The following is a 25,493-nucleotide window of genomic DNA, read 5'->3' on the forward strand; positions in this document are numbered from 1 at the left end:
TTAACCTGAACACGAATCCTCTACTGAACATGTCTTTAAGTAGTTCATAACAATATTTTCCAGTACCACATATACTATACTTTATTAATGGATTTTTACATAAAACAATTACATTCTTTCATGAACTTTGAAAAACAGTGAGCAGTGGTCTGCACTTTCAGAGGATCTTTGAATTTAAAGACCCACACCTTTTCCCAGTTTGTATTTTATATCTACGTTGGATGCTATTTGATTTGTCTTTTGGTAGTACCTCGTTAAAACTATATGGTCCTTCCAAGGTACTTCATTGCATAGAGAAAATGTAAATAGAAATGTATCAGCATTAGATAAATGTATAACTGCTGGTAAGCTAAACTAGCATTTTCTTGGGACTAAACATAAAATAACTGCTGACTATAAATACTAGGGGATATGTATGTGGAGGCTTTTTAGAGATAACGTGTTTCTGAAGGGCAGAGTTGATTTGCAAGTTACTAACAAGCCCAGAAAGCTATGTGGCCTGTCTCAGATTAGTATAGCCAAGCCAAGCCAGCTAGTGTTGAGTAATGCTGTTAGTAAATATCAGGCCAGTTATTGCTAACGAGAGCCTAATTGGAACCAGATGAGCATTTATTGAATTTGTCAGAGAAAGGTAAAGAGGAGATAGCTAATGAAGTACAGCCGCAACATTGGACCATGCAGCCAGGCACTGGGGGAACATATAATTCACTGGCAGTGCCACGGTGTTTTCCCATGTGTGCAGTTTTATATTCATTTAACACGGCAGAAACCTGGTATCAAAAACAGTAAGCCCAAAGAGGAAAAAAAAATATTATTTGGCAATTAAGTGAAGTACTGTATTTCATTTAAACTTAAAAAAGAGGTGTGAAGACTAGCAGGCGGTGCATGCTGCCATGAAAATTCAACCAAAACAGTTTTGAACCCTGATATCTGAAACATTTAAAGTCTTCACATAGCTCAAAGCCACAAAGTGTTGAGTTGTCTTGAAGTCCCCTCTGTCCTCAGAATGATTATATGTTTGGATTCTTCACACAGACAGACTGACTGACACTGTGGTAGCTGTCAGCCAGAGCTTTACACACAACACAAACATAGATACTCTCAATTATGTTCAGCTGTTGTTGGTTATGCAACGTGGGAAATAAAACCAGTGACAGAGTGTAGCTATCTAAAGCTTACTGAGAAGATGCATTTTCATTTAATCTAAAAGGCTTTAGTTACTTTTTACCATTAGCTTAAAGATTTATTGCAAACACTACACACATATCCGAGTACTGTGCATAATTACAGTTTTAGAAAAAAGCATTATTAAAGGTAATTAATCAAATTGCACAATACCATATAAAAATTAAATTTGTTAATACATTGGTAATAACATTGTAATAATAAGATCAACTACATAGTAATTTTCTGCATTTCTATGCTGTTCAAATGTTTGTCAACTTAAGAACAGAAAATAAAAGAAATTCATGACAATAGCGACATGAAAATACAACTCATCAAGTTTTAGACTATTAGATGAAATTCGTAAATTTGTTAGCAATTTGTTCAGGACTTTATAGGTTTATATTTAAAGTTAAGGCCTTTACACAAGCAACTGGGAAAAATGTGGCATTTATTTTATTTAATCAAGCTTGATTTTTCAGATTTTTTTGGATACAAATAAACAGATCTGACCACTCAGGCTAGTGTGTGCGTTCATAGCGCAAAACGTGCACTGTTACTGAAAATGCCACAGCTAGAAACTGCTTTAGGTCAACTGGTTCTATGAAATTATTTCTCTGCCTACTCAGATGTGGTCCCAAGTCTGCCAGCAAGAGGTCAAACTGCCCCAGTGACAACCTGAAATATGTATGAAAGCAGTTGTGATAGAGCTTCAGTTCCTAAATCACCCCATGAAATTCTTCCTTCTGCTACCTTCTCATGAGAATAGGATAAAGCCTGAATCCCCCTTTCTTGTGCATTTTTAACAATAAATTTCTGTAAAAATGCCATGTGTTTGGTGTGTGCGTGTATATGTTACACGACAAGTTCAGATATGAAAATGTATACACGCAACACTTGTCTATAATTGCCTTTAGATTTAGGCTGGTATGGCACTATGTGGTGATGGTTAAGGTTAGGGCCTAAGAGACTTGGGAATCTATCATTGTCGATAAATATTTTCACAAACATGACAGTCTCAATGACTGAATCCAGGTTACAGCTTTCCATGTGCTTTTGCGCATGCGTGTTTGTGTGTAAGACAAACACAGTACACCACAGCTACATAACCCAGTGAAGGCTTGTAAGTTTTAGTTGGCTAAAATTCAGAAATAAGCTTGTTGTGACTTCTGCACGGATTCATTTCTGCATCGCTTTTATTTACTTATTTTTGTATCTTTTTGTTGCTTGACCCTCCCTTTCGTCTTTCCCTCATTACATGACGCATTCCTCTTTCCAGCCCCCCCTCCCACTCTCCCTCCCCTCCTTTGTCTGATTATACAGTCACTTCTCATCCTGCCAACTGATGGTCCAGTGCAGTGAGGCCCTCTAGCTACACTTCCTGTCCCTTTGATTTTCATCCACAGACAACAAAAAAGAGGGCACGCATCCAGTCTACATAGTACATGCAGCTATACACCAGTGCATTCATGTGTGATTGAACTGCTGTGCGGTGCTTGAAAACATCTACACATGCGTCTGTACATTTACTAAAGAGCCATCTCGTCATCCACTGGTCACACTGTTAATAAAGTCCTGTACGTAACTGTACTTGTGTGTGTCTGTGTGTATTCAGAGGTTCTGTTGGATTAAAGCTCAAAAGTTAAATTGCTCACAAAAAGCCTCCAGCAGCTAATTGGCAGTAATATATGTAGTTTAGACATGACATGCTGCTTCTTACAGACATTCTTTATACATTAACTTTGTGCAAATTTAAACTGTAATGTACCTATAATGGTATTGCCTCGAGACATGAACTTCATTGTGTACAGTCTTTACCATGTAAGAAAGTACTTGAATTTTTTGTTTCACTGAAATTAACTGTGTATGTTTACTCTCGGCTTCTTACAAAGGGAAACTGTTATTAGTGTGTACTCACTGAGAGTTGTGAGATCAAACGTGTTGGTTTCACTGGTTTCACTGGTCAGGTAACTTTACTTTAAAAGGAAACTGTCTTCATGGTCTTCATTTCCATTTGACACTTTTTCAAGTGTTGTTGCTGTTCTGTGGTTATTTATCAAGGGTTTGCTGTGTGAGCCTTCTATACAAACTAAAGGCAACCGTGGTAATCTGCTAGCAATCAAAGCAACCATTAGGTTTTTGGTGCTGTATACCCCTCTGTAACTAATTCCACCTAGCGTCCACAAGCAAAATCCAGCAATCACTCACCAGCCAGTTGAGGAGTAGTAAACAACTTCTTAGCAACTGCCATCACTCACATATTCGAATCCCTGGTTTTAGGACCCAGTGCACAGAGTTTGTTTTCTTTTAGTGTTTCCTTGCTATTCAAAGGATTTAGTTCTCTTCTAGTTCTGTTCTTGATTTCAGTTTATATTGTATTCCTGGAGTCCCTCTGTGTCACGGTTCTGGGTTGGTGACCCAGTGTTTTGTGTTGTTATTAATCTTTGATTTCATCCTGGTTTATCACTGTTAGTTTTTTGGTTTCTGTTTTGTATTTCTAGCTCCCTAAGTTCTGTAGTATTTCTTGATTTCTAGTTCTTGGTTTTTGTTCCTGTGCTCCTCATGTGTAGTAAAGGTTTAATTCTGTCTTCATGTGTATTTTCATGTTCCCCCGTCAGTCGTTGTGTCACTCCTGTCCCTGTGCTCCATGTTCCTTCTGTTCAGTATCAAGTCCGTGCCTCTGTGCCTGTTGTGTGTTTCCTGTTTTATTGTGATAGTCCTTGTCCTGTGTTTTGAGTTTTGCTTGCTCGCCCCTTCTCATTACGTCTGATTGGTCCAAGCTGTGTTTCCACCCGTTCCCCATCCTCTCGTTATCCTACCTGTATTTTATCTTCCCCTGCTTGTTGTCACGTTGCACTCTCATTATGCTGTGTGTTTCCCGCCGTGTTTCCAGCCATCGCCAGGTTTATAGTTTCTGGTTTGTTTTGTATTTAGTTTTAGTTTTTTCCAGCAATAAAAGCTGCCGTTTTTTCCTCCGTCTTGAGTCCTGTGTTTGGGTCGATCATCCTGCCTGCCACACTGCACACGCTGACATTATGTACTCTCACATCCCTTTTGTCCCTGCGTCTGGTGCTGTCCCCTTCTATGTTTCGTGTTTATCTTCTCAGGTTTTCTAGATATCCAGGTTTTGTTCTAGGTGATTAGGGTTGTTTTCTCTTCATCATGTTTTGCCTGTGTTTTCTGTGCTTTGTCTAGTTTTCATCTGTTGGTGATTCCATGTTTTGTTACTTCCTGGTTTATGTTAGCAGTCTTTTGTTTCCAGTACTATTATCTATAGTTGTCTTGTTATTCCTGATTTATTCCTTCTGTGTTTCGTTGTGTCACAGTCTCATCTGCATTTGGACTTTTGTCTTCCCATGTTTCCCTATCTAGTCATCCTGTTCTCCTCTATGTAAAGTTTATCCTTGTTCACCATTCAGTTGTTTCTGTCTGGTTTCTCCATGCCCAGTCTCTGTAGTTAGTCTCGTAGTTTCTGTGTGTCTTTACCTTTTGTCTCTGTCAAGTTTGTAAGTCTTAGTTTCTGTCCTAGTGTTGTTTTGTCTCTTGTATGTCATGTTCAGTTTAACTTCCTCTGTCTCGTTATTCCTGATTTGTGAGCATGCTTTCTGTTAGCCATTTCCTCATTTAGACATCTGCAAGAACTAGGTACAACCTTGTCCCACTTTGTTACTGTCTGCTCTTTGTTTAGATCATATAGAGGGGATAATACATAGTTATAAATTTTAGAATGAGAATATGTACATTATTGTCAGATTAATTTCAATCACAGCACAACGATCAAAGCTTTTAGTAAAAGTTTGGCTGACGTGAGTCAGCTAACATGGAGTGCAGTGATAGACCTGCTAGAAGTGCCTTTCAATAAATAAAGATAATTAACAGTCTTAAAATCTTTCAGCAATCTTTGACAACTTGTCAGTAAACCTTTATTACTATTTATTAGTACTTTTTTTGGAATCATATCCAAAGAAACTGTTCTTTAGCACAGAATTTAAAAAAAATCTGGTTGTCGAAACTTACATAACACATTTTCCATTTTATTTAATCATATTCCTTCAACATCGTTTCCTACAAATAATTTCATTTGACCTTCAGTGTGGTCTAAAAACTATTTTCACATCTTTTCATGTTCGGCTCTTCCGTATAATATCAGCATCTCTTGATCACATTGCAAACTAGTGAAATGACATGACAAAGGATTCAACTGAATAGCAGGATCCAGATTTGTAAAACTGCAGAAATTCAGGTTTACTTACACACACACACACACAAACGCGCGCGCGGAGGTCCTTAACATTTAAGTCCTCCTCTGTTTGTCAGCTGGGCTTCATTCACAAAACGTGGTTTCTATTTCTTCTTTGAAAAAATTTGAAAAAAAAGAACCACTAACTTTGTTCTGAAGGTCTGTGTTTGTTTTTTCAGATCTGTCTGCTCTGTCTCTCCCTGTACAGTGAAAATGACTCCAAGCAGAGAGCCTGAAATTCAGGGATAGATTGAGTTACACTGCATCCCAAAGACAGAAGTGGCCTGCATGGGATGGTCTGCCATGATAGTTGGCACTTGTTTCGATTTGAGCTGAACTTGATACCATAATTTAGACTTGCCATAAACACAGAAATGAGACACAGACCTACTCTCCCTCTGAAATACAACCATGGGAAAATTGGGCATTTTGGCTGCAAGGGCTCTGACCCAACTGTAACATGAAATACACTTATGATTAGACATAATGTGTTTATCATTGCTTACACAAACTGATGGAAAGTATTTGCTTGGCCTTGCTCAGGCTGCCTTCATGTGTGCAGAGCAGAGGCATGGGAACAGGTATTAGTTTGTGTTAAGGAGATGGCTTAGAAATGATTTGCTGTTTAGACATGTGGATTATGCTGACTCTCTTTGTTCTCTGCTTGTGTTTCCTTGAAGGTTAGCATTTTTGTTGATTTGAAGATGAATGAACTGTCAGAATTATTCTTTCTGTCAAGCTTCAGATATGTAAGAGGCAGAATTAGCACCCAGATGCAGGAATCACAAGACAAGAAATGAGCTCAAACTTAGCTTTATTGCTGGTAATCCATGGGAGACAAACCAAGGCATGCATTGAGCAGGGCAGGAGCAAAACAAATTGGAAAAACACACAACCATGAGAGAGGACACGACAAAGGGCAAGGGGAGACTTAGACATGAGATACACAAGGTAATGAGGCTAGGCAGTGGGAACAATTCAGGAATAACAAGACAAGAGCAGGAACTAAATACAAGGCACATGGTACGAGAAAATATCAAAATAAAACAGGAAATAACATAAAGGGAGCCACCTCACACACAGACAAAGTATTGGGGAATCTACGATCCAGGGAAAATCATAGTTTCAACTTTTAAAAATATAGTGGAGAATGTGTGTTCTTGTCTTTATCTGCTCATTACAGAATGCGTACCTGTAATGAGGTCTTCTGATAAGTCCTGGCATCACCACAGAGCAAATGGAGATTTGAGTAAAATCAGCTTAGCAGGAAGGTTTCCTATCAATCTGTAGACCTCAAGTGTTTCCACTGTGAGAGTCAACAGCAGTAAGCAAACACAGGCAGAGGCTGAAGAATCTTTGACAACTTTTTTCCCAGTTCTGTAGAACTAAAAACATGCTTTTGTCAAGCAGCCAATACCAAAGCCAATGACTCACAGAGTGTAACTCTTATGATCACAGAGGTGACAGTGGTGAAGATGTTTCTTAATAGACAAGTGTCTGAGTCTAAATCATATAGAAAGCAGCGAAGCAGAGTTATCTTTAATGTTCAGGCCTTCAGAAGTAATCATGATGATTATTGCATCACTTTAACGGAAACAGTCAAGGCTTTTGGAAATAAAAACTGAATTCTCCATGCAAATTTTAGAATTAAAAACCTGGCCAAATATCTGAAACTGATAATATAATTATAAAACAACAACAAAAAATATTTATGAAAAATGAAGGTGGATTATTGGCAACACAGCGGGTTAAATGAATTATATTCATTCAAAGAAGTGATTTCTCATAGATGTTTATCTGAAAGTGTCTGTACCTGGTCAACTTGCCTCTTTTTTTTTTAGTGGACATACTAAGAGCTGCTGTCACCTCTCCATCATCATCATCAGAGCCTTCCTTGCTAATGTACTTAAGGAGCTACTAATAACCTTTTTCCACACTCAATCTTCTTTTCATCACACATTGGCTAAGGTGGTTAGCGAGCGGAAACAGATCTGTTATGATGATAAATCACTTAAGCTTATTTACATGCTAATGTTAGCTGTGTTTCCACACAAAGTGCAGATCACAAGTGACTTCAGAGCAGTGAAAGCAGCACCAGCGGCCTCACATGCTGGTCTCCCATCAGTTTCCCATTAAAGACAGAGCTTTATCCGCAATGCATGTGCATAAGCCACCAGAAAAAGCTGCTGTCCTCTCTGCTTGCCCAGCTCCAAGAGGCAGACATTATACTATAAATACAAAACAAGCGGAGCTTTAAGCAACAATAACTGCCTGGGGCCACGATGTGACAATAATTTTAAGCACTGTCTGAGATGAAAGGAGAGAGATTGTTTTACTTTGCATTGTTTTATTTTATGTCTATTGCCTGTCGCCTAATGGAATAGAATTCTACACGTTTGTCAGATTAGACTTTTTTACATTGTGTGACCACTACAGTCCTCTGCAAATTGACATTAAATTATTATCTTCTTATACAAGAAGCTGAGAGATATAGCCTTTTTTCCCCCAGTGACTCACCAACAGTTATGCTTGCTTGAACATGCTAAAAGTGACATCATAACTACTGGTGCACAGTCTGCAAACCAGTAAACATGGTTAAATATGATTATCCTTTACCCATATTAAGACACACAATAGCTCTGTCAGAGAGACCAAAGGGCAGGAATTCTTTCACTCTATTAACTTGGACATCGACACATGGGGTTCCACTGACTCCTTGGTGCTCCTTTGATAAGGTTTCCTTTTTGGCAGAGCAACCAAGCCCGTAGCCATCAGCAGCAGCTGTGTTTTAACCCCAAAAGCTGCCTGAGTTCAGGCCCTGCTCCCTGCTCTCCTTCTCTCTATGGGAGTATCATGCTGCATTAGCAGCTGGAGCTCCAAGCTCCATGCTCTGGGGCATCAGTCACAGTCTCCACTCACTTCCGGGGGTCAGATATCTCAGACAGCCTGGGTTAGGAGGGAAAATGATGCTGGTACATCTGATCCCGTTTCTGTGAGTGGACTCTCACAGACCTGTTGTCATTTCCAGCCTTTTAAAGTCACTTATCCAGTAAAATTTAAAGTTGTAGGTGTTCAGCTTGTGTTGCACCTGGAAGATACTGACCTTCGTATGTCTCTGTATCATATAAAATTGTAGTTTTATAACGATGGATGGGGCTTCTTGTTAAATAGCTCCAGAAGGCCTTTCAGTCGGGCAGAAACGATAAATGATCTCACCTGACATGTATTAGATATAGTATTTATGACACCCTCCCCCCTAAAAATACACGACATCAGTTGTGGGTTAAACTGAAAGACACTGTTAACTCCGTGGTAGTTGTAACCTTTTAGCCTATGACTGGTCAAGAGTAGTAAACTGTCTGTGGTTCCAACCAGGCCTAAACAAAGCCAACACCATAGCATTTTTCCTGGCTCACTATTTTTCTGTTATTCCCGATAAAAATATAACATTTTAAAAAGCTACTGTTTCTACACTATAAATTTGATAAGGTTGCTTTACTCGAATGGGCAAAGCTGTTGCCTGAAAAATGTCAGTGACTTCTTTATTTTGAATGTGCAGAACATAAAGAAGGAATAGTTGAGCTTTGACTATAAGTTGACTCATGAGTAGTAATTTATTAGATAAGTCAATTTAAAGATTGATTTAGCCTTTAGTTAAAAGCTCTTCTTAATTTAAAGTTAAATATAGCCTACTTTAAAAACCTTAGTTTAAGAAACATTATCTGTCTCAGGAATGGCAGCCTTTTAATAGCTAAACTTTTATGATATTTTTGGCAACAGAAACACAAACAATAGTAGAAACTGAATTAAATGCGCTTATTAAATTAAATGAGTGTAAGAACCTGCAAAAAGGCAGTAGTTTGAAATTAATTTAAGTTGACACTGATGGTTAGTAATGCAGTAATTTAGATTTGTATTCTTTTCTTGAAAATGGGCAAATCAATGAGCCAACTTTTGATAAAATGAAACGAATAACAGAAGTGTTGGACCAAAAAATACATAAAACTGTGAATGGGATTGAAACAGCCGCACGGAATACCACAAATTGCAAATTGTTTGTGAAGACATAATCTCAACAAATCAGAGGCTGGTATAAAACCTGGAAATACAGGAGCTTGGCATATGAATGATGGAGGGAAATATCGACATGTAAAAGTAAATGGATTTCATCAAATGGGAAAAGGAAGGAGGGAAACAGGACTGATCGTTCTTCTTCAACTGTGAAGGTGGTTGCAAAATCTTGAATCAATGCAGAAATGCTCTGTTTTCTTGAGGTGATGTAGCAACAGAAAACAAAACAGCTCCAAAATGAATCCTAAACCCCCACCTGTGATTCCTGCTACAGCTGTACAGTGATAAAATAGGGTTTACTTGTTATTTATGTCCTCTGCTTCCTCTGAAATAACCTTTAATGTGATTTCATTAAGAACTATGTGTCAGCTGAGATGATTTGCCGACAGGCTCCAGTTTCATTTACAATGCTGAGTGCTTTTGATCCTGTATTATAACATGGAGTTGGCCCAGGCGCCTGCTTGTCCCTGCTGTGGAGAAGATGTAAATAATCCACCAATAATCCGTAGTCCGTATCTGAGCGTCTGGAAACAGTGTGTGCTGTTAAAGAGAGTCAGATCCTGTTTTGCTTCATGCCTCTTCTTCTCTTGGCATCATTAAAGGAAAACAATGGCATGCATGGTAAATAGCCATGGAAACACAGCAATTGCTGCAGCTAAACACCGAGGCCAGCCAAGGTTTTTGAGTCATGCAAGCCATACTTCCACACTGAAACTGCTCCCGCAGGCTGCATGTAGCGCATTCGCCTTGACCTCATCTTGACATACAACACACTTTACATACAGTATGTACTTTACATACAGTATGTCTTTGGCCAAAACAATGCATGGAAGAGGGTTGAAAAATAAACACTCCAGCTCGTAAATGCTTAAAAATCAACTTGCAAAGTCAAAATGTTACAGTATTTTTTTTTTGTGGGGGGGGGGGCATTAAATCTGGCAGATGGGTTGGAAAAGCCGTTGAAGCCCTCTAAGTTGAACCGCTCCACCCATCAGTGCCATTCTACTCCAAGACCTTGATGGGCGACTGACACCTCCTTAGCACTACACCATTCTTTACTCATACACAGCTGCTGCCACCACATCTGGGAATGCTTCTGTCAAACCCAAAGAGACAGACAGTGTGAGGAGGGAGATGTGATGAGACCTCAGTCTGACATCCTCCTAACCCTGTGATGTCTTCTACCTATAATTATTGCTACATGAAGAGGTGTGTAAGTACTTAAAAGTACTTTTTTTTGGAATTCATATAGTTCCATTAAACTTATTGACAGGCAAAAACTCCTTATTAGCTCAGATCTATTTTACTGCCTTGAGGTTTAAATATTGTTGATTTTGAAGCTATAATTCTTTCTTGAATGATTGCTTTATGAGGCACATTGATGGTGCTTGGATCATAAGGTTCCCGGTGAAATTAATATATATTTTGCAGATGGGAAGTTTGAACAACATTTGGATGAACACTTTTTCATTCAATCTCAGACAGAGTTTATATTTATAAAACCACTATTAAGTAATGCTACTCTATCTGGTCATCACAATCAAATATTATTTGAATCAAATGTGCCATTAAAAAACTGAAACCAGGTGTATGCTTTTGCAGTTTTTAAAAACAATAGATGGGAGTCATGTAGACACCTACTAAACTCATACAACTCTCATATTTCAGCTCTCATTGCTGAACCAAAATGAAAGCAAATTTTAAAAAGTCCCTTTATGTCTAAATTTATGTCTAAATAAACTAAAAGTTATTGTTTCATTTCATTTTTAAAAAATCCAAAAAAAATAGGAACAAATAAACAAACAAGAGCAAACAAACAAATAAACAAACAAGCAAACAAGCAGGCAGGGAACACATACGGTAAGACATTTCAGTATTTACTAACTGGCACACAAGGGCTAACCAGGACAAGACAGTACAGTTAGGTAGAATAGGTGAGGCTAATCAGGGATAACAAGACAAAGGAAGTAAAAATGAGGAAAAGTCAACTATGAGTCAAGACTCAGGATCGTGGCACCTCTGCCTAGTATACCAGCCCTTACCTCCCCTACCATGTTTTGCATTTGGTTCCTCATCCTTGTTGAATCATGAATAAATTCGTGATTAGAAATTGAGTTTTTGTTTCCTTTTGTTGATTAGAGAGCTTATCTAACAATTAAGAGACCATAAAGGCTAAATTTGGTTTAATGTTTAACGCCTAATAGATCACACCTAGCCAGATAGTTCAGAAAACAGCACCTGTGGTTGATGGGCAGAGATACATTTTGTCCTTTATTTTGAATTAAACATAGTAATTAAATCAATATACGTTGTGTTCTTAACTTTGTGTTGAGAATTTTGACACTGATATTCTCTGTATTTTGTTTGGGTTTGAGTTTGGAGTCTCTCTCTTCAGCAGTCTTTGCTCTGCTGACAGCCAATCTTTAAATTTTCCTCTTGATGAATTATCCCAGTAAATAAATCTCAAACATTGAGTCACATTTTCTCTGAAGGTTGGCCAAACCATTGAATATAGTGTTATGAGTCTTGTGGTGTGAGAAGAAATGATTATTCACTGGAAAATAGAGTTGAACTGTATATAGTTCTATCTCAGAGTAATACATTGAAGTTTCTTTCTTTTTTCTTGTTTTTTTACAACCTTGTAAAAGTTTTCTAGGTGTATTAGGTTCACTTTTAAGGCTAGGTTTTCACTTTTTCAGTGTGAGAACAGTAGCACATGGCCTTCTCCTGCTTGTTAAGTTCTCTTAAAATTTAAGTGTAATATAATGTTTTGCAGGGACTTTAGTTTTTCTTCCTGTATTAAGTACATTCACACTGAACCACAATTCTGTGGATTCAAAATTCATGACTTACACTGTCTGTCCTATATGTACTAAAAACAACACTCCAGTATCTGCAGTTTGCAATAACCAGTGGTCTCTGTAGTTTAATGTTATGTTGTTTCAAATCATCCCATGAAATATTAGAGTGACAAAGAGATTACGTTGTGCTGGGAATTTTTTTATTATTATTTTTTGTTTGTTTTAATTAATCCAACCCTGATGTGTCGAATCAAATGAAGACGAATTTAATGTCTTAAATATCAATATACCCACCACTTAGACTGAGCACATTCAAATGTAATGCACTGACATTAATTGAGCACTACTCTAGTCTTACTGACCACTCAAAGTGATTTAGACTACAAGACAGAGTTTGCATACTTATTAATCATACTGAGGAAACCCACAGACTGATACATATATAGACCCCAGCTGGGGTTTGGGGCAGGAACCCTTTTGCTAACAGGTGGCAGAGCGCACTGCACCTCTCTGTATTGCTTAGTGTCTTTCCTAGTACGGTGAACTCAGCCACATATGTAATTGCATGTCATATGTAAAGAACCACTCTGCAGCATACAGCCATCATGCAGGTGTTATCTGGTTTCTAGAATGCTTCAAGCATTAATCCCTCTTTTTTTAGTCCATAATTTTAATTAGCTCATGGGGATGTTTTTAGTGGCTCTCTTGATGATTTAAGTAGGTTTACAAATTATAATTTTTAACCACCGTGAAGCATGGACCATGGCAGCATAATAAACACAATCAGACATTCCCACTGCAGAGTTGCATTAGCGGGCTGGCACTGCCAGAGAGTATGGCTGGAAAATGTTGAGCTAGCTGGCATCAAGGAGCTCCTGTTACCGGTAAAGGGGGAAAACTCCCAATGGTCCGCCAATCCGGAGGACACACAAACTCATACACTCACATGCAACCTCCCAGTTAAACAGAGGGCAGAGGGTAGTAAACTGTTTTTCTTCCCTCCTACCATCCATGGTAACAAAACAACTTCTAATAGAGGCATAAGATTATTTTTTTTAAGAAAAAGAAATGTGGAAAGGGACAATGAAAACATTTAAAATGGATCTTCTTCTTCTGTGAAATTTCAGGTCTTAATACTTTCTGATTCTAATAATGGGACTTTGAGTTTGTTCCTGACTCATGAAACATAGTGTGGTAAAAGTTGGAGGTGCAACAGCCTGGAAAAAAAGTTATAATGTTCTCTTTTCTCCCCTCCTTCTCTTGTATTGGATTATGCTCTGATGCTGGAAAAGTCCTGGAGAATTAGGATGATTTCATTTCACGGGCATGCCGCTTTGCAATAAATTTAGTCTTTTTTCTCTGCATGGCCTCGGGTTTACATTTCTTCTCCAGTTCTTGTTAACTCCAGATTGATTTGCAGTGTAGTTGTGGCAGTCATGAAAAACTCTTATGATCATTTTGGCCTGAAGTGGTCATGTGCTTAATTTCTCAGATGTAATCTTTGTTATTTTGTGTTGTCAGACTGTCAGAATAAGATTACCACTGTCATCACTAATATATTTACTGTATCAGTAATATATTTCAGGTTTAACCTCTGTGTTTGCAAGGATTGATTAATGACAAATAGCTGTGAGTAGTGCAGTACACACATACGCAAGTATATACATAAATACATACACACACTCTAGTGTGCAGCCAGGGTTTCAGTGTTCTCTGACACACGAATTCATAAAAAATAGACTGAAATGCTAAACTTATCTTCTTACTTTTTACAGTGCTCGTACAAAATGTTATTTATTTTTTATTATTGTCATCAATGAAAAATACACATTACAGTTATCTTCATTCTTATCTTTATTTATTATAACATTGTAACTGAAATAGGAACACTAAAAATAGAAACTCTATCATTGCCATCATTGCTTTACTGATTGATGTGGGCCCTATGAGAAGCAGATGTGTCTGTTTTTACACAAATACACAGCCATTTAGCGAACTGTGTGAGCTGAGATTTAAGGAGAAAAATACGCTCCAAAGGAGAAGGAGAAACACATTACCTCAAACAAACTGTGTTCTTTTAAAATTAAGTGCACAAAGTCCCTGTGAAGTTTCAATAGCCCTGACTAAGTGATTTCATTTTATGTTCAAAGCCTTCAGTTATGAACATTCTGCATATAGCCGTCCCCTTTTTCGGCATAGATGTTGTGTGCATGTATGTGTACACAATATATGTTCATGCATTCAGGCATATGTAATTTAATATGCAGTCAGTCAGTGTGGCACAGGGCCATCTGAAGTGCTGCCATCGGACAGCCCTGCATGTGTGATCACTGTCTCCCACTTCAGCATTCCTCAGTGACAGCCGTGGGGCAAAGGTTTCTTTAAATAGCTTCTGGATTCAAGTTCACTCTGAGACGTCTGGTTCTAGAAATTTTGGTAGAGCATTAGTGCCTCCCTGTGGTTTGGTACTCTCTGGTTCTATGAATCTGTTTTTAGATGAAAACTTCACTCCTGAGACTGCATTTTCATGTATTTATTCATTTATTGTTTTAATTTATTAGAGCAGACTTTTATTTTGCTTTATTAAATTTGGTCTTATATTGTTATAAAGTGAAAGTCCTACGTGCATGGTACATATTTCAAAGGACACCCTTTAACTGCGCATGACCAAGTTATGCCTTTTTACGATTCAATGACCATGTAAATTTGAAATGGAATAGAAATTCACATTTGCCCCTATTGGGCTGCACAGCGGTGTAGTGGTTAGCACTCTGACCTCATAGCTTCTGTATGGAGTTTGCATGTTCTCCATATGTCTTTGTGGAAAGATATGCATGTTAGATTGTGGGCGATTGTGGATTGGCTGTTGAAGTAAGGTAGATAAGGCGCTTAAAGTTTCTAGAATAAAACACTGGATAAATGCATAGTGTGCTTGTAGTCTAAAGTGCTTTGAGTCAACTGTTATTTTTTGTGGAGCTTAAATTTGTATTAGTAGAGCACATGTTTTTGCATCACTTGTATTGTAAACATTCAGCTCTTGTCAGTACTGGAGAACATACAAAGAGTAGCTCATGTACAAATGCCCATATTCAGTTCAGTTCAAGGAGATTTTATTTTGATGTCAGGCTAATGTAATCCCAATTAAACTCCACACACACACACACTCACAAGTGAAAGGATATTCTACAGCAGCTCAGTATTGTAGCAGTTATCAGCACACACTCACTCCTGTCTCAGATTCTTGTAATGCCTTTCTCGTGGTAAAAAAGGAAACATCCCCTCATCCTCCCCTCTCATGCCACTCCTGAGCCCCTCTGTAACAAATCCACACAGCGAGGAGCTCATGTCCACTTTTTGTTTTGACCAGCACTCTGATCTTGCGCTTGTCTATTGAAGTGTACTAGCGGGAGAGATTAGAGCATTAGATTTTTGCTATACAACATCAGAACAGTTAGATTTTTCAGACAGGGCTTTGCTTCTCTGCAGTCCTGTCTTTTCCCACATTATGCTGTATTGAATGGGGGGCTGCGGTGCCCCCTACAAAGGAGCAGCCTGTCATCATGTCTAACTCTGGCTTCCGTGGTTACCGCACTATCTCACAGCACCTGAATGACCTGAAGAAGGAGAACTTCAGCCTAAAGCTGCGTATCTACTTCCTGGAGGAGAAGATCCAGCAGAAATTTGAGGAGAGCAGTGATGACGTGCACAAGTGGGTGAGTAAGAAAAACAGTCTGTGTATAATTTAACTGTGACACGCGCATGCAAGTTATTCCAAAAGTTCTGTACTTGCATGCACTTGATGTGGAGTTATATGCTATGCAAAGATATGCAGGTTTGTGTCTGACAGTAACTCATACTGACAGTAGGTCTCAGGCTGCTCCGTAGCAGTTCATTCAAACTCTCTGTCAAACATTTCTGCTTGTGAAGCTGATTTAGAGTGACTACAGTTGTCTCAGTGCTGCAGTCAGAAATAAAGGAGGGCCTCAACCTTCTGAGGCACCAAGGGTCACAAGAAAAAGGATTGAAATTGTTCACTCTCTCTGGCAGCAGTGATTAGTAACTAAATACTTAAGTACATTTTTATATATATGGATTTTACTTGAAGATTTGCATTTTGGCCCCGATCCCTAGAAATATTATTACACCCCCCTCCTTCCCTATCCCTCCCTATACCCTATGCCCTCACTCCCCACATCAATGTTTTTGGGCTATAGGACTTGGTGTTTACATTACAATATAAAGCACCCTGATAGAACTGTTGTTGTGATTGAATTAATGTTACAGTGTCCAAAACTGTTAGATGATCTCATGGATTAGACAAGTGGTGAATTTTAAAATGTAATTCTCTCTATTTTTGTAATTCAATAATGATATATACTTGATACTAAAATAAAACTTATTCTGCCACTTCACAAATCAGTCTTTCAAAATAAAAAACATATGTAATTTCTTTTCATCTACTCGATCTGCATGAGGGCAGAGGGCTGTACATGATTCTGAAAACAGTGATCACTGTTTTCCACACCAATCTTTTGTAGTATATTTATGCTTCATCAAATATGCTACAGCCCTATGACCCACAGTAAATACTTGTCATTGCTGTTACCTGGCACCAGCGAGTATCTAATGCAAGTATCTATTAATTCTAATGTTATGTATAATTTTACAGCAACGTCAAAATCCAAAAAAAATATTTTCTTGCAAAAAGAAAACCATCAATCCTGTAACGCATGACAATTTAAAACACAAAGGAAAAGTTAAAAACATATCCACTCTTGAAATCTGTGCTTTCTATCTGAAAACAGATTCGTTTAATTCTGTTCAGTTTTATTTGTACTCTCCAAACTCACAACAAAAGGTATTTGAGGGCATTTCACATTTTAAGGTAAACCTGATAGAGCAGTGAGTCCCAAAGTGTGGGCTAAGGTCCCCTGGTGGCCTATGAAAGTACTGCAGGTGATCCACAGAAATAACACAAATTCATTTTTAAACTAGAAAAATTTGCATTTTCTGCGAAAATGCAGTGTGGATGCTTTAAAGCTGAAGCTGTATGCCAAAAATAGCTGAAAAAGCTGAAAAGTTGCAGAAATTGTAAAAACTTTGCAGAAGCAAAGGAACTTTGCTAAAATGGAATAACTTAGCAGAACTGCAATATCTTAGAGGAAACATAATACTTGGCAGAAATACAATAGCACAGCAGAACTTAGCAGAAATATTGTAACTTACCAGAAACATGATAACTTCTCAAAAATACAAGAATTTAGGAGAAATAGTATAAGATAACAGAAAGAATATATTTAGCCAAAAATACTTAAACATTACGGAAACACTATGATTTAGAAAAATAGTACAACATAGCAGAAATACTGTGATTTACCAGAGACACTGTGATGAACTATGAATATTGTAATTGTGTGGATGCTTTAAGCACACACACACACACACACACACACACACAGGGAGAGAGAAGTAAGTTTCTAGGTCAAAGCCTGGGAGCTGCTGAATTTGAATCCACCAATCAGAGAGCCTGTGCACTTTTTCCCGCCAAAACAGGTGCACGCAGCACAGAGACACAGGATTTTTGCAGTCTATTTCTCATAGTGACGACTCCCCTCAAACAAATGACCATAATTTCCTAACCGTAGGGGCTAGAACGGTCATTCTTACACCGTTTTGTTCAGAAGAGATGGGGGAATCTTAAAGTGTTGACAATTTATCATTAAAATATGAATTATTAAAGATATTTGACTTCTAATGCACCATATCTGAGTAGAGCAAAGCAAAAACTGCCTTGACTTGCCCTCAAACAACGCTTTCTAACTCTAAATCTATTTGGAGTATCAATATCATTCTTTCACCGTAAGAGACAGCAGGCTTTGGTGAACAGTCATGGAAATTTTCAGGTCTCTGTGGAAATCCATTAAAAAGATATGACGAGAGAAAAAAGTGGTTCATTTCCAGAGTTTGAAATCTGAAGAAATCTGAGCGAAGGACGAATTTCCTACCCTCAAACAAGTCTAACTCATTTCAGAACGGTAATAGGTGAGAAAATAATTCTTGAATTGTGAGCGTCAGGAGTGTCTGAAGATATACTGGGACAAGCCTCATGTCTTAACTTTGCTTCGTTAAGGAGATATGACGATTCGAATATGCCTCTCATTACAGAAATCAAGCGGTGATTTTGAACAAGCTCTCCATTGACTTTCTATGGAGAGTTTTGCGACTTTGTGTTGGTCTGAGGAGATTTGCCAAAATTCTATAAATCCCACAACAATGATAGTGACATTTTCGGAAAGCCAGCAAAAATACCTACGTTTTGATGTCTAATTTGTGGAAGTTGAGTGAAAATTGAGCAAGTAGCAAGAAGTTGTTCGGACATGAAGAGAAGACTGCAAAACCTTCAGTGGCACACTGGAAGCCAAGTGCATAGCAACCATAACAACGCGTGTATTTTGTGAAAAATCACAATTTTGCAACTGAAAACTTTAAGAGGCATAAAAGTAAAACGGTAAAAGATTTGAAAAAGCTGATTTATACCTGAATAGGCCAATAATTTGAGAACATTTTAAAGTTTGAATGGTTGTTCTACGTGAAAATATGAGGAAGTAGTTAAGTTTCAAAAACAAGCAAATTTTAGCAGAATTGCAGAAGTTTCCCATTCATTTCAATGGGACAAATTAAGCTTAATATTTTAAAAAGTATAATAGTGAAAAATACCAAAAGTCATAGCACACATTAGCAGAAATAGCAGAATAGTTTAAAATTTGAACGGTGAAAATCGGCTGAAAATTGTGGAAGTAGTTAAGTGCCAAAAAGTGTACGGAAGTCCCAAGAGGAACTCAATAGTGTGGATGCTTAAAGCATCCACACAATTACTCATATTTACAGTTACATGTTCATATAAGTGTATTTATTTATCTAAAAAGTAAATTAAAACTGATAATAGTAGGTGATTAGTTTGTGATATTACTTATTACTCTGACCTAAATTTACTGGGTAATTGGGTAGCATTAACAATTTCTAACCAACAGTCTGTTCTGTTGATGTTTTTTGAATAAAATTTTAAAGTAAATACATCACTTTCTATTGTATTTTGATTAGAGCGAATATTTGTGATTTGGTGGGATTTTCTGTTGGGCTGCAGCAGTGTTAATTTTGGGAATTTTAAGGGCATCCAAATACTGTTAAGTATTTAACATATACTAACCTGGAATGAGGTTTTAATTCATTGCTCTCAGTGGAAGCTGCTCAGTATATCTAAAGAGAGCCACATGTCTGCTAGAGAATAATTGTTTCAACTGCCCTAACTGCTTGACCTGTGTTCCAGTGGCAGCTATAAACCCAATGACCCACTTCATGTTTCACTGTTTTTGTCGGTGCACAATATATGCACGTGTGTATGTTGCATCTCTTTGCACATACAAGCAACAGCACTTGTGTCCAGCACCTGTGTTGTGTCTCAGTTACTGCAGCAATGCTGAACTGCAATTCCAGATTGGTGTACATAAAACATCAATCACTGCAGACGGATACTGTGAGTGAAGTGATGGTCAGTCCTCATCCAGTTGGTTCCTGCTTTAAGATTTAAAAGTTAAAAGTAGAGTTGTTGCTGGGTACTTGGGGGTGGAGTGGTGGATGTTACACTTTTGGGGGTCAGAAGGAGACATATACAGCAGGTGCTCTTATTTCTACCACCTATTTATAGACCTACTGAGCTACAGAGATATTGAATAGCACGTGAGACTTGGAAGCTTGTTTCGTGTGGCATACTACTGTACTGCTGTACTGACCGAATGACAACGACTGCAGAAATAAGGTCAATTGATTATCACTGCTTCTGACTTTGGGGTTGTTTTTTTGTTTGTTTGTTTTTTAAAATTGGGTACAGCAGAGTGAAAAAGTAAAATAAAATTCTTGAAGTCAGGGTAACTCATTTGCTTCACTTAGCTTCATGAGGATTGCTGGAACCTACCAGCAGGGCTAACACAGAGAGATAGACAAGCATTCACTCTGTCATTCTCACCTATGGGCAATTTAGGATCATTAATTAGCCTGACCCCACTAATTGCATGTCTCTGGACTGTGGGAGGAAGCCAGTGTACTTGAAGAGAACCCACACAAAGTGGTCCAGCTCTTCCAGGAAAAGAATAATGTAGCGCCTAAAATTTAGTCTGGCAATAATATATAGTCTGTTCATGAAATATGATCAGTGTTGGGCAAGTTACTTTGAAAAAGTAATAATTATAGTTACTAGTTACTTCTTCAAAAAAGTAACTGAGTTAGTAACTGAGTTACAAGATTCTAAAAGTAATTCATTACTTGAAAAGTAACTATTGCGTTACTTTAAAAAAACGTTTAACCCTCTGGGGTCCAGGGTATAATTGGCCATTTTTAACTACTTTTGATTTTCCCTCCACATTTTACCTTTAAAAACTATTTACTTTGCCTTGTTTGGTATCATCCCTTTCAGCACAACCTCACGTGTCTGAATTTACAGTTATGTTTTCATTTTGACATATTGTATTAACACAATGGATCTAAAATCAGATAAAAAACATAAAATCAGAGTAGAAAAAGTTATATTTTTTACTGTAACAACCACAAACATGTTTAATGATCATATTTCATAACTTTAAATGCAAATAGAAATTGTCAATTTTAAAATCCTCTGCACAAGTTTTGCAAACAACAAAGTTATTTGCAGCCATTTACCTTTTACCTTGATTTTTTAAATAACCATTTCAAACTATTTACAGAACAATCAGCTGTTCTGCATTCAATAAGATGCCACACAAATTATTTGTGCCACTCCAAAAAAATAATTTCTGTCCACTATAAAGGAGAACATCACAGCCTGATACCTGCAGGTCTGACAGCAGGTGTATCACTCCTTTTCTACCTGGAGACAGCAGTTACCTCATTGTTCTGACACGCAACACAAAACTATCCACAACACTACACACTAACTACACAAGACAACACATTAACTACACACTCCAAACACGCTAAACGTCACAAATCTCTCACATCTCAAAACTTGCTCTCTCTCTCTCTTTTTCTGCTGTCTTTCTCTGCTCTCTCTCTCTCACGTCTAAAACTTCCCCTGTTTGGTTTTTTTTTTTGCTCATAAGCAGAGAGTGCTTACTGTCCTTAGACAGTAAATGTGACGAAACTATTGAGGACAAAACGCCACGTATATATTGTTTATTATGACTCTGGTTTTACGTGGCCTATCAACACAATTAAAAACTGGTATCTATCACCTTGTTGCTTTGTCTTTAAGTCGTCATGTGATTGGCTTATCACGACTACTTTATTCTTCCTCAGTCAAACAGCAGCACTCATGCGATTGTTTTGCCCCCTTAGCTCCAGGTGTTGTGCTAGACAGTGATCGTGATTACCGTCCGCGGGAGCGCGCGCAGCTGCTTAAAGCTGTAGCATCCAGATTACTTACAGCTACTTCCGTGCAGCATATAAGATGTGGTAAGCTGAACACAGCTTCAACCGTCTGTTTGTTGAAAAATAGTAACGGACCGCATTTTCTTGTTAGTAACTGTAACGGCGTTGTAACGATAGGAATAGTAATTAGTTAGATTACTCGTTACTGAAAAAAGTAACGCCGTTAGTAACGCCATTACTTGTAACGCCGTTATTCCCATCACTGAATATGATGCGCGTGAAATTTCAGACCTGCAACTTTTATTGTTTGTTCTTATCCGCTTCTATGATTTTCTTCCAGAATATTGAACTCAAGGTTGAAGTTGAGAGTCTGAAAAAGGAACTCGAGGAGAAACAAGAGCTTTTGGACAAAGCAAAGTAAGTATTTGCAAAATCGTACTTTTCCTTTCCACTGTTATCAAACAAATAATTCGCTAGCATCCTGTAACCATTTTAAAATTCAAAGCGGTTTCGAATACTCAACTACTTATGCACAGATTTGTTGAAATCCCTTCAGGGAAACCTCTGAGCGAAGCACAAAAACACTCCTTTCATCACTAGTTTGTTTCCCATGAGTCCAACAGTACGTCAGCGCCAAGGCAAGCTCAGGACCCCACGGCCTCTCATCACACGCAAGCCTGCTGGCCTGTAGACTAACCTAGCTATCACAACACAAACTAAGCTCTAAGGAATGCATGGATTCAGCACGAAAATGCTTGTGAAGTCCCTCTGAGTTCTGGGATAGAGGACAAAGAGGGTAGGAAACTGACAAGGTGGAGAAGAAGTGAGGGTCTTACAGAGGGTGTTTTTTTGTTTTTTTAAAGGGGGAGGGTGATTAGAATATGGGAGTAGGTTGAGTAAAGGGCAGAGGTTTTATGGTTTGCCGAGTTGGGAACTATATGAGCTCCAGCACCTGTTTACAAGCCAGCTGTCTCCCTTTCTTTCTTCAGCCGTTCTCCTTTCCAAACAATAAACTAAGCAGAATACTGAGATCAGGATGCAAACCTCAGATTACACCATTTAATGTGCATTTGATGCTTTTTTTTTGTAAATTTCCCTAAAGGGAAAGATGGTCCATGTTTTTCAGGAAAAGGCTGCTTTTATTATTTTCATTTCCTGTTATCACAGCACAGTTTGTTGCTGTTATCATGTGTGGATAATTTAGACAAGAAAAAGAAAAGGAAAACTTAAAGACAAAGAACTGAGACAAACGGAGGTCTTAAATACACATGAGGTAACTGAAGGAGGTGGACACAGGAGGGTAATGAGACACAGCTGAAATTAATTAAGCTAGACAAGAGACAAAGACTATTAAACAGGAAATCAAGAAGAGGGAGAACTAAATGAGGAAAATAAAACAACAAAGATTTCAGTAACAAAGGATGAAACACTGAGGCAAAAACTGAAAATATAAATATAATATAATTATAAAACACTGGGTCAAGGACCCAGTGCAATGACACTTACTCCTATTTTACACCTTGTATTTTAAAAGACCTAACATTAACCCAAACCAACTTCACCCGAATTTCACACCTCTGTCAATATGAGACTGTCAGTAAAATCGGACATTTGAGGAACCAACTGTAGTTACACTTCAAAATCAGAATCAATAAAATAAGAGCATAAAAGAATAAAAGCAACCTCTAGTCATCATATGAATGGCATAAGAACAAATTTCTGTCATCTTGAAACTTTCCAAAATTCTGAATTTTAATTTATTTAATGTGTTTTTGTCTTATATATATATATAACTCTAATATAGCTAAATCCATAATCTTTTACTCATCAATGAGTTTTCTTGGATTGTTTAACGATAGCAATCCAGTAGCAACGATACATAGTAATCTGAAGACTTTTCATGATACATTCAAAGCAGTAGTGACCAGTGCTATTAGTTACCTTAACTAGAAGACAATTTTCTATGATTGCCCACAGTCTAGGCCAGGGGTGGGCAACTCCAGGCCTCGAGGGCCGGTGTCCCTGCAGGTTTTAGATGTGTCCTTGAACCAACACAGCTGATTTAAATGGCTAAATTAGCTCCTGCAGTTCTCCAGAGGCCTGGTAACGAACTAATCATGTTATTCAGGTGTGTTGACCCAAGGTGAGATCTAAAACCTGCAGGACACCGGCCCTCGAGGCCTGGAATTGCCCACCACTGGTCTAGGCCCACCATAGTGTGAACAATGTGAAATTAGTCACATGACAGTGAAAGATGAAAGCCCAAAACGAGCACAAGTACTTTCTTGATAAGCCAAGTATAGAAGCCTGGTAGAGGCTGTTGCTATGTACTGGAATGTGTGTAAACATTTGGGGAAAATATTCATATATAAAATTAAAGTATTAAAGGTTTTTCTCTACTGGCCAAAAGCTCAATATAAAGCTGTAATGTTATTTTCATATGTCTGAATATATTTTTCCTTGCTAAGCCTGTAAAGGTCACCTCACTGTTTACTGAGTAACCCCAGTTTGAGGGAGAAATCAAGCTAACCAATAACTGTTACAGCTAAATGTAGTTCAGCATTGCTTTTAAATCAGAGTTATCAAACCCCTAGCCAGAAATACATCTATAGCTGTTTAAGCAACACATAATGATTTATTACGATGATTTATTATTAAATGGCATTTTTGTGACGTTTTTGTAAGGTTTCAAATATAGTCAAATAAGACTTGCATTGCTGTGGCAGAAAGAAGATGAATAGGTCATTTCATGACACAAATCAGCCGTGCTGATTTAAAAAACAGCAACCTAAAATATAGCAAATGTGCAAACTGTTCTTATGATGTGGGGGTGATGCTGTGACCTATAAAGTGGCTGCTTATTCTGTTAGCTAATGTTGGCTAGATCAGCAGATATTATTCGTTAATTTTAGCTTTCAGGCCATTAGTCTGCTGCCATATCGCACATTGTCAGCCAAGGAGCTTACGTTCTTTATTCTTTTAATATTTCAGTTAGTTAAAGATTTCTATTCCTTTTCTGGTCAAATTGGGCTTCGTTATTTAATAGTACGGCTCCAGTTTAGGTGACAGCAAGTCAAAAGCATGTTACCTGTCAATGGCCAGCAGCAGCCCGTATTCAGTTTGAATATTGCTATAAATAACACAGATCAGTGTGCCTTTTAATGGGTTGTAAAGTCTGTTTCACTGTAACATTTAACTTTTTGTTGACTCCACCATTACTGCAGAGAGAGGGAGAGAAAAAGAACAGGATGAAGACGGCAAAGAAGGAGCCTTTGCTCTGGGATTGATCGCTAACAGCTAGCCAGTAAAACCAGTGTGGTATATTAAAATCATTGATTATTCATTCTGAATTATTCTTAGACACTGCAACAGGTTATCCAATGAATTATGTTGCTTTTAAAGACAAGGTGTGCGATTTGAGGTTTGCAAACAGTACACATTAGATACTTTGAGAACAACTTAGGAATAGTATGTTGGCCAAGATGGGGATTGAAGGCTTCTGCTAGAGGACCCAAGCTCGAAGATGATGCACGTACCATTGAATTTTTACTAAACTGTGGTGTGGTTAGGAAGGCTGAATACGTGTGGGATTATTTTATTTTAGTACTTCCTGTACAAGTTCATTGTTATTCATTTCAACTCATACAGATCGACGGCAAAGAGCCTGTCTAATCAAAATGAAGCAGAGTTGCAGCGGCGTCTGGTGGTGCAGCAGGAGGAAATCAACCACTTACAGGAAATCATGGCAACCAAAGTCCGGCTACTACAAGAGGTACAGATAGTAGCACTGGCTAAGCAGTTCCATGGTACTAACAGGC

General features: G+C 38.0%; 1 protein-coding gene across 3 annotated transcripts in view; it reads left to right on the top strand.

Moving 5' to 3' along the window:
• The window catches only part of pde4dip (phosphodiesterase 4D interacting protein), a 96,712-nt gene that overhangs the window by 29,741 nt on the left and 41,478 nt on the right, over positions 1–25,493 (top strand). For all 3 annotated transcript variants that reach the window (XM_084911196.1, XM_084911194.1, XM_084911195.1), the window contains exons 4-6: positions 15,879–15,989; positions 22,016–22,092; positions 25,324–25,447. In XM_084911196.1, coding sequence (XP_084767322.1) covers positions 15,879–15,989; positions 22,016–22,092; positions 25,324–25,447 — 312 coding nt within the window. The remainder of the gene's footprint in view (positions 1–15,878; positions 15,990–22,015; positions 22,093–25,323; positions 25,448–25,493) is intronic.

Source organism: Perissodus microlepis, chromosome 17 (assembly GCF_051167445.1).
Source record: "Perissodus microlepis isolate ML-2025 ecotype Zambia chromosome 17, ASM5116744v1, whole genome shotgun sequence".
Classification (NCBI taxonomy): domain Eukaryota; kingdom Metazoa; phylum Chordata; class Actinopteri; order Cichliformes; family Cichlidae; genus Perissodus; species Perissodus microlepis.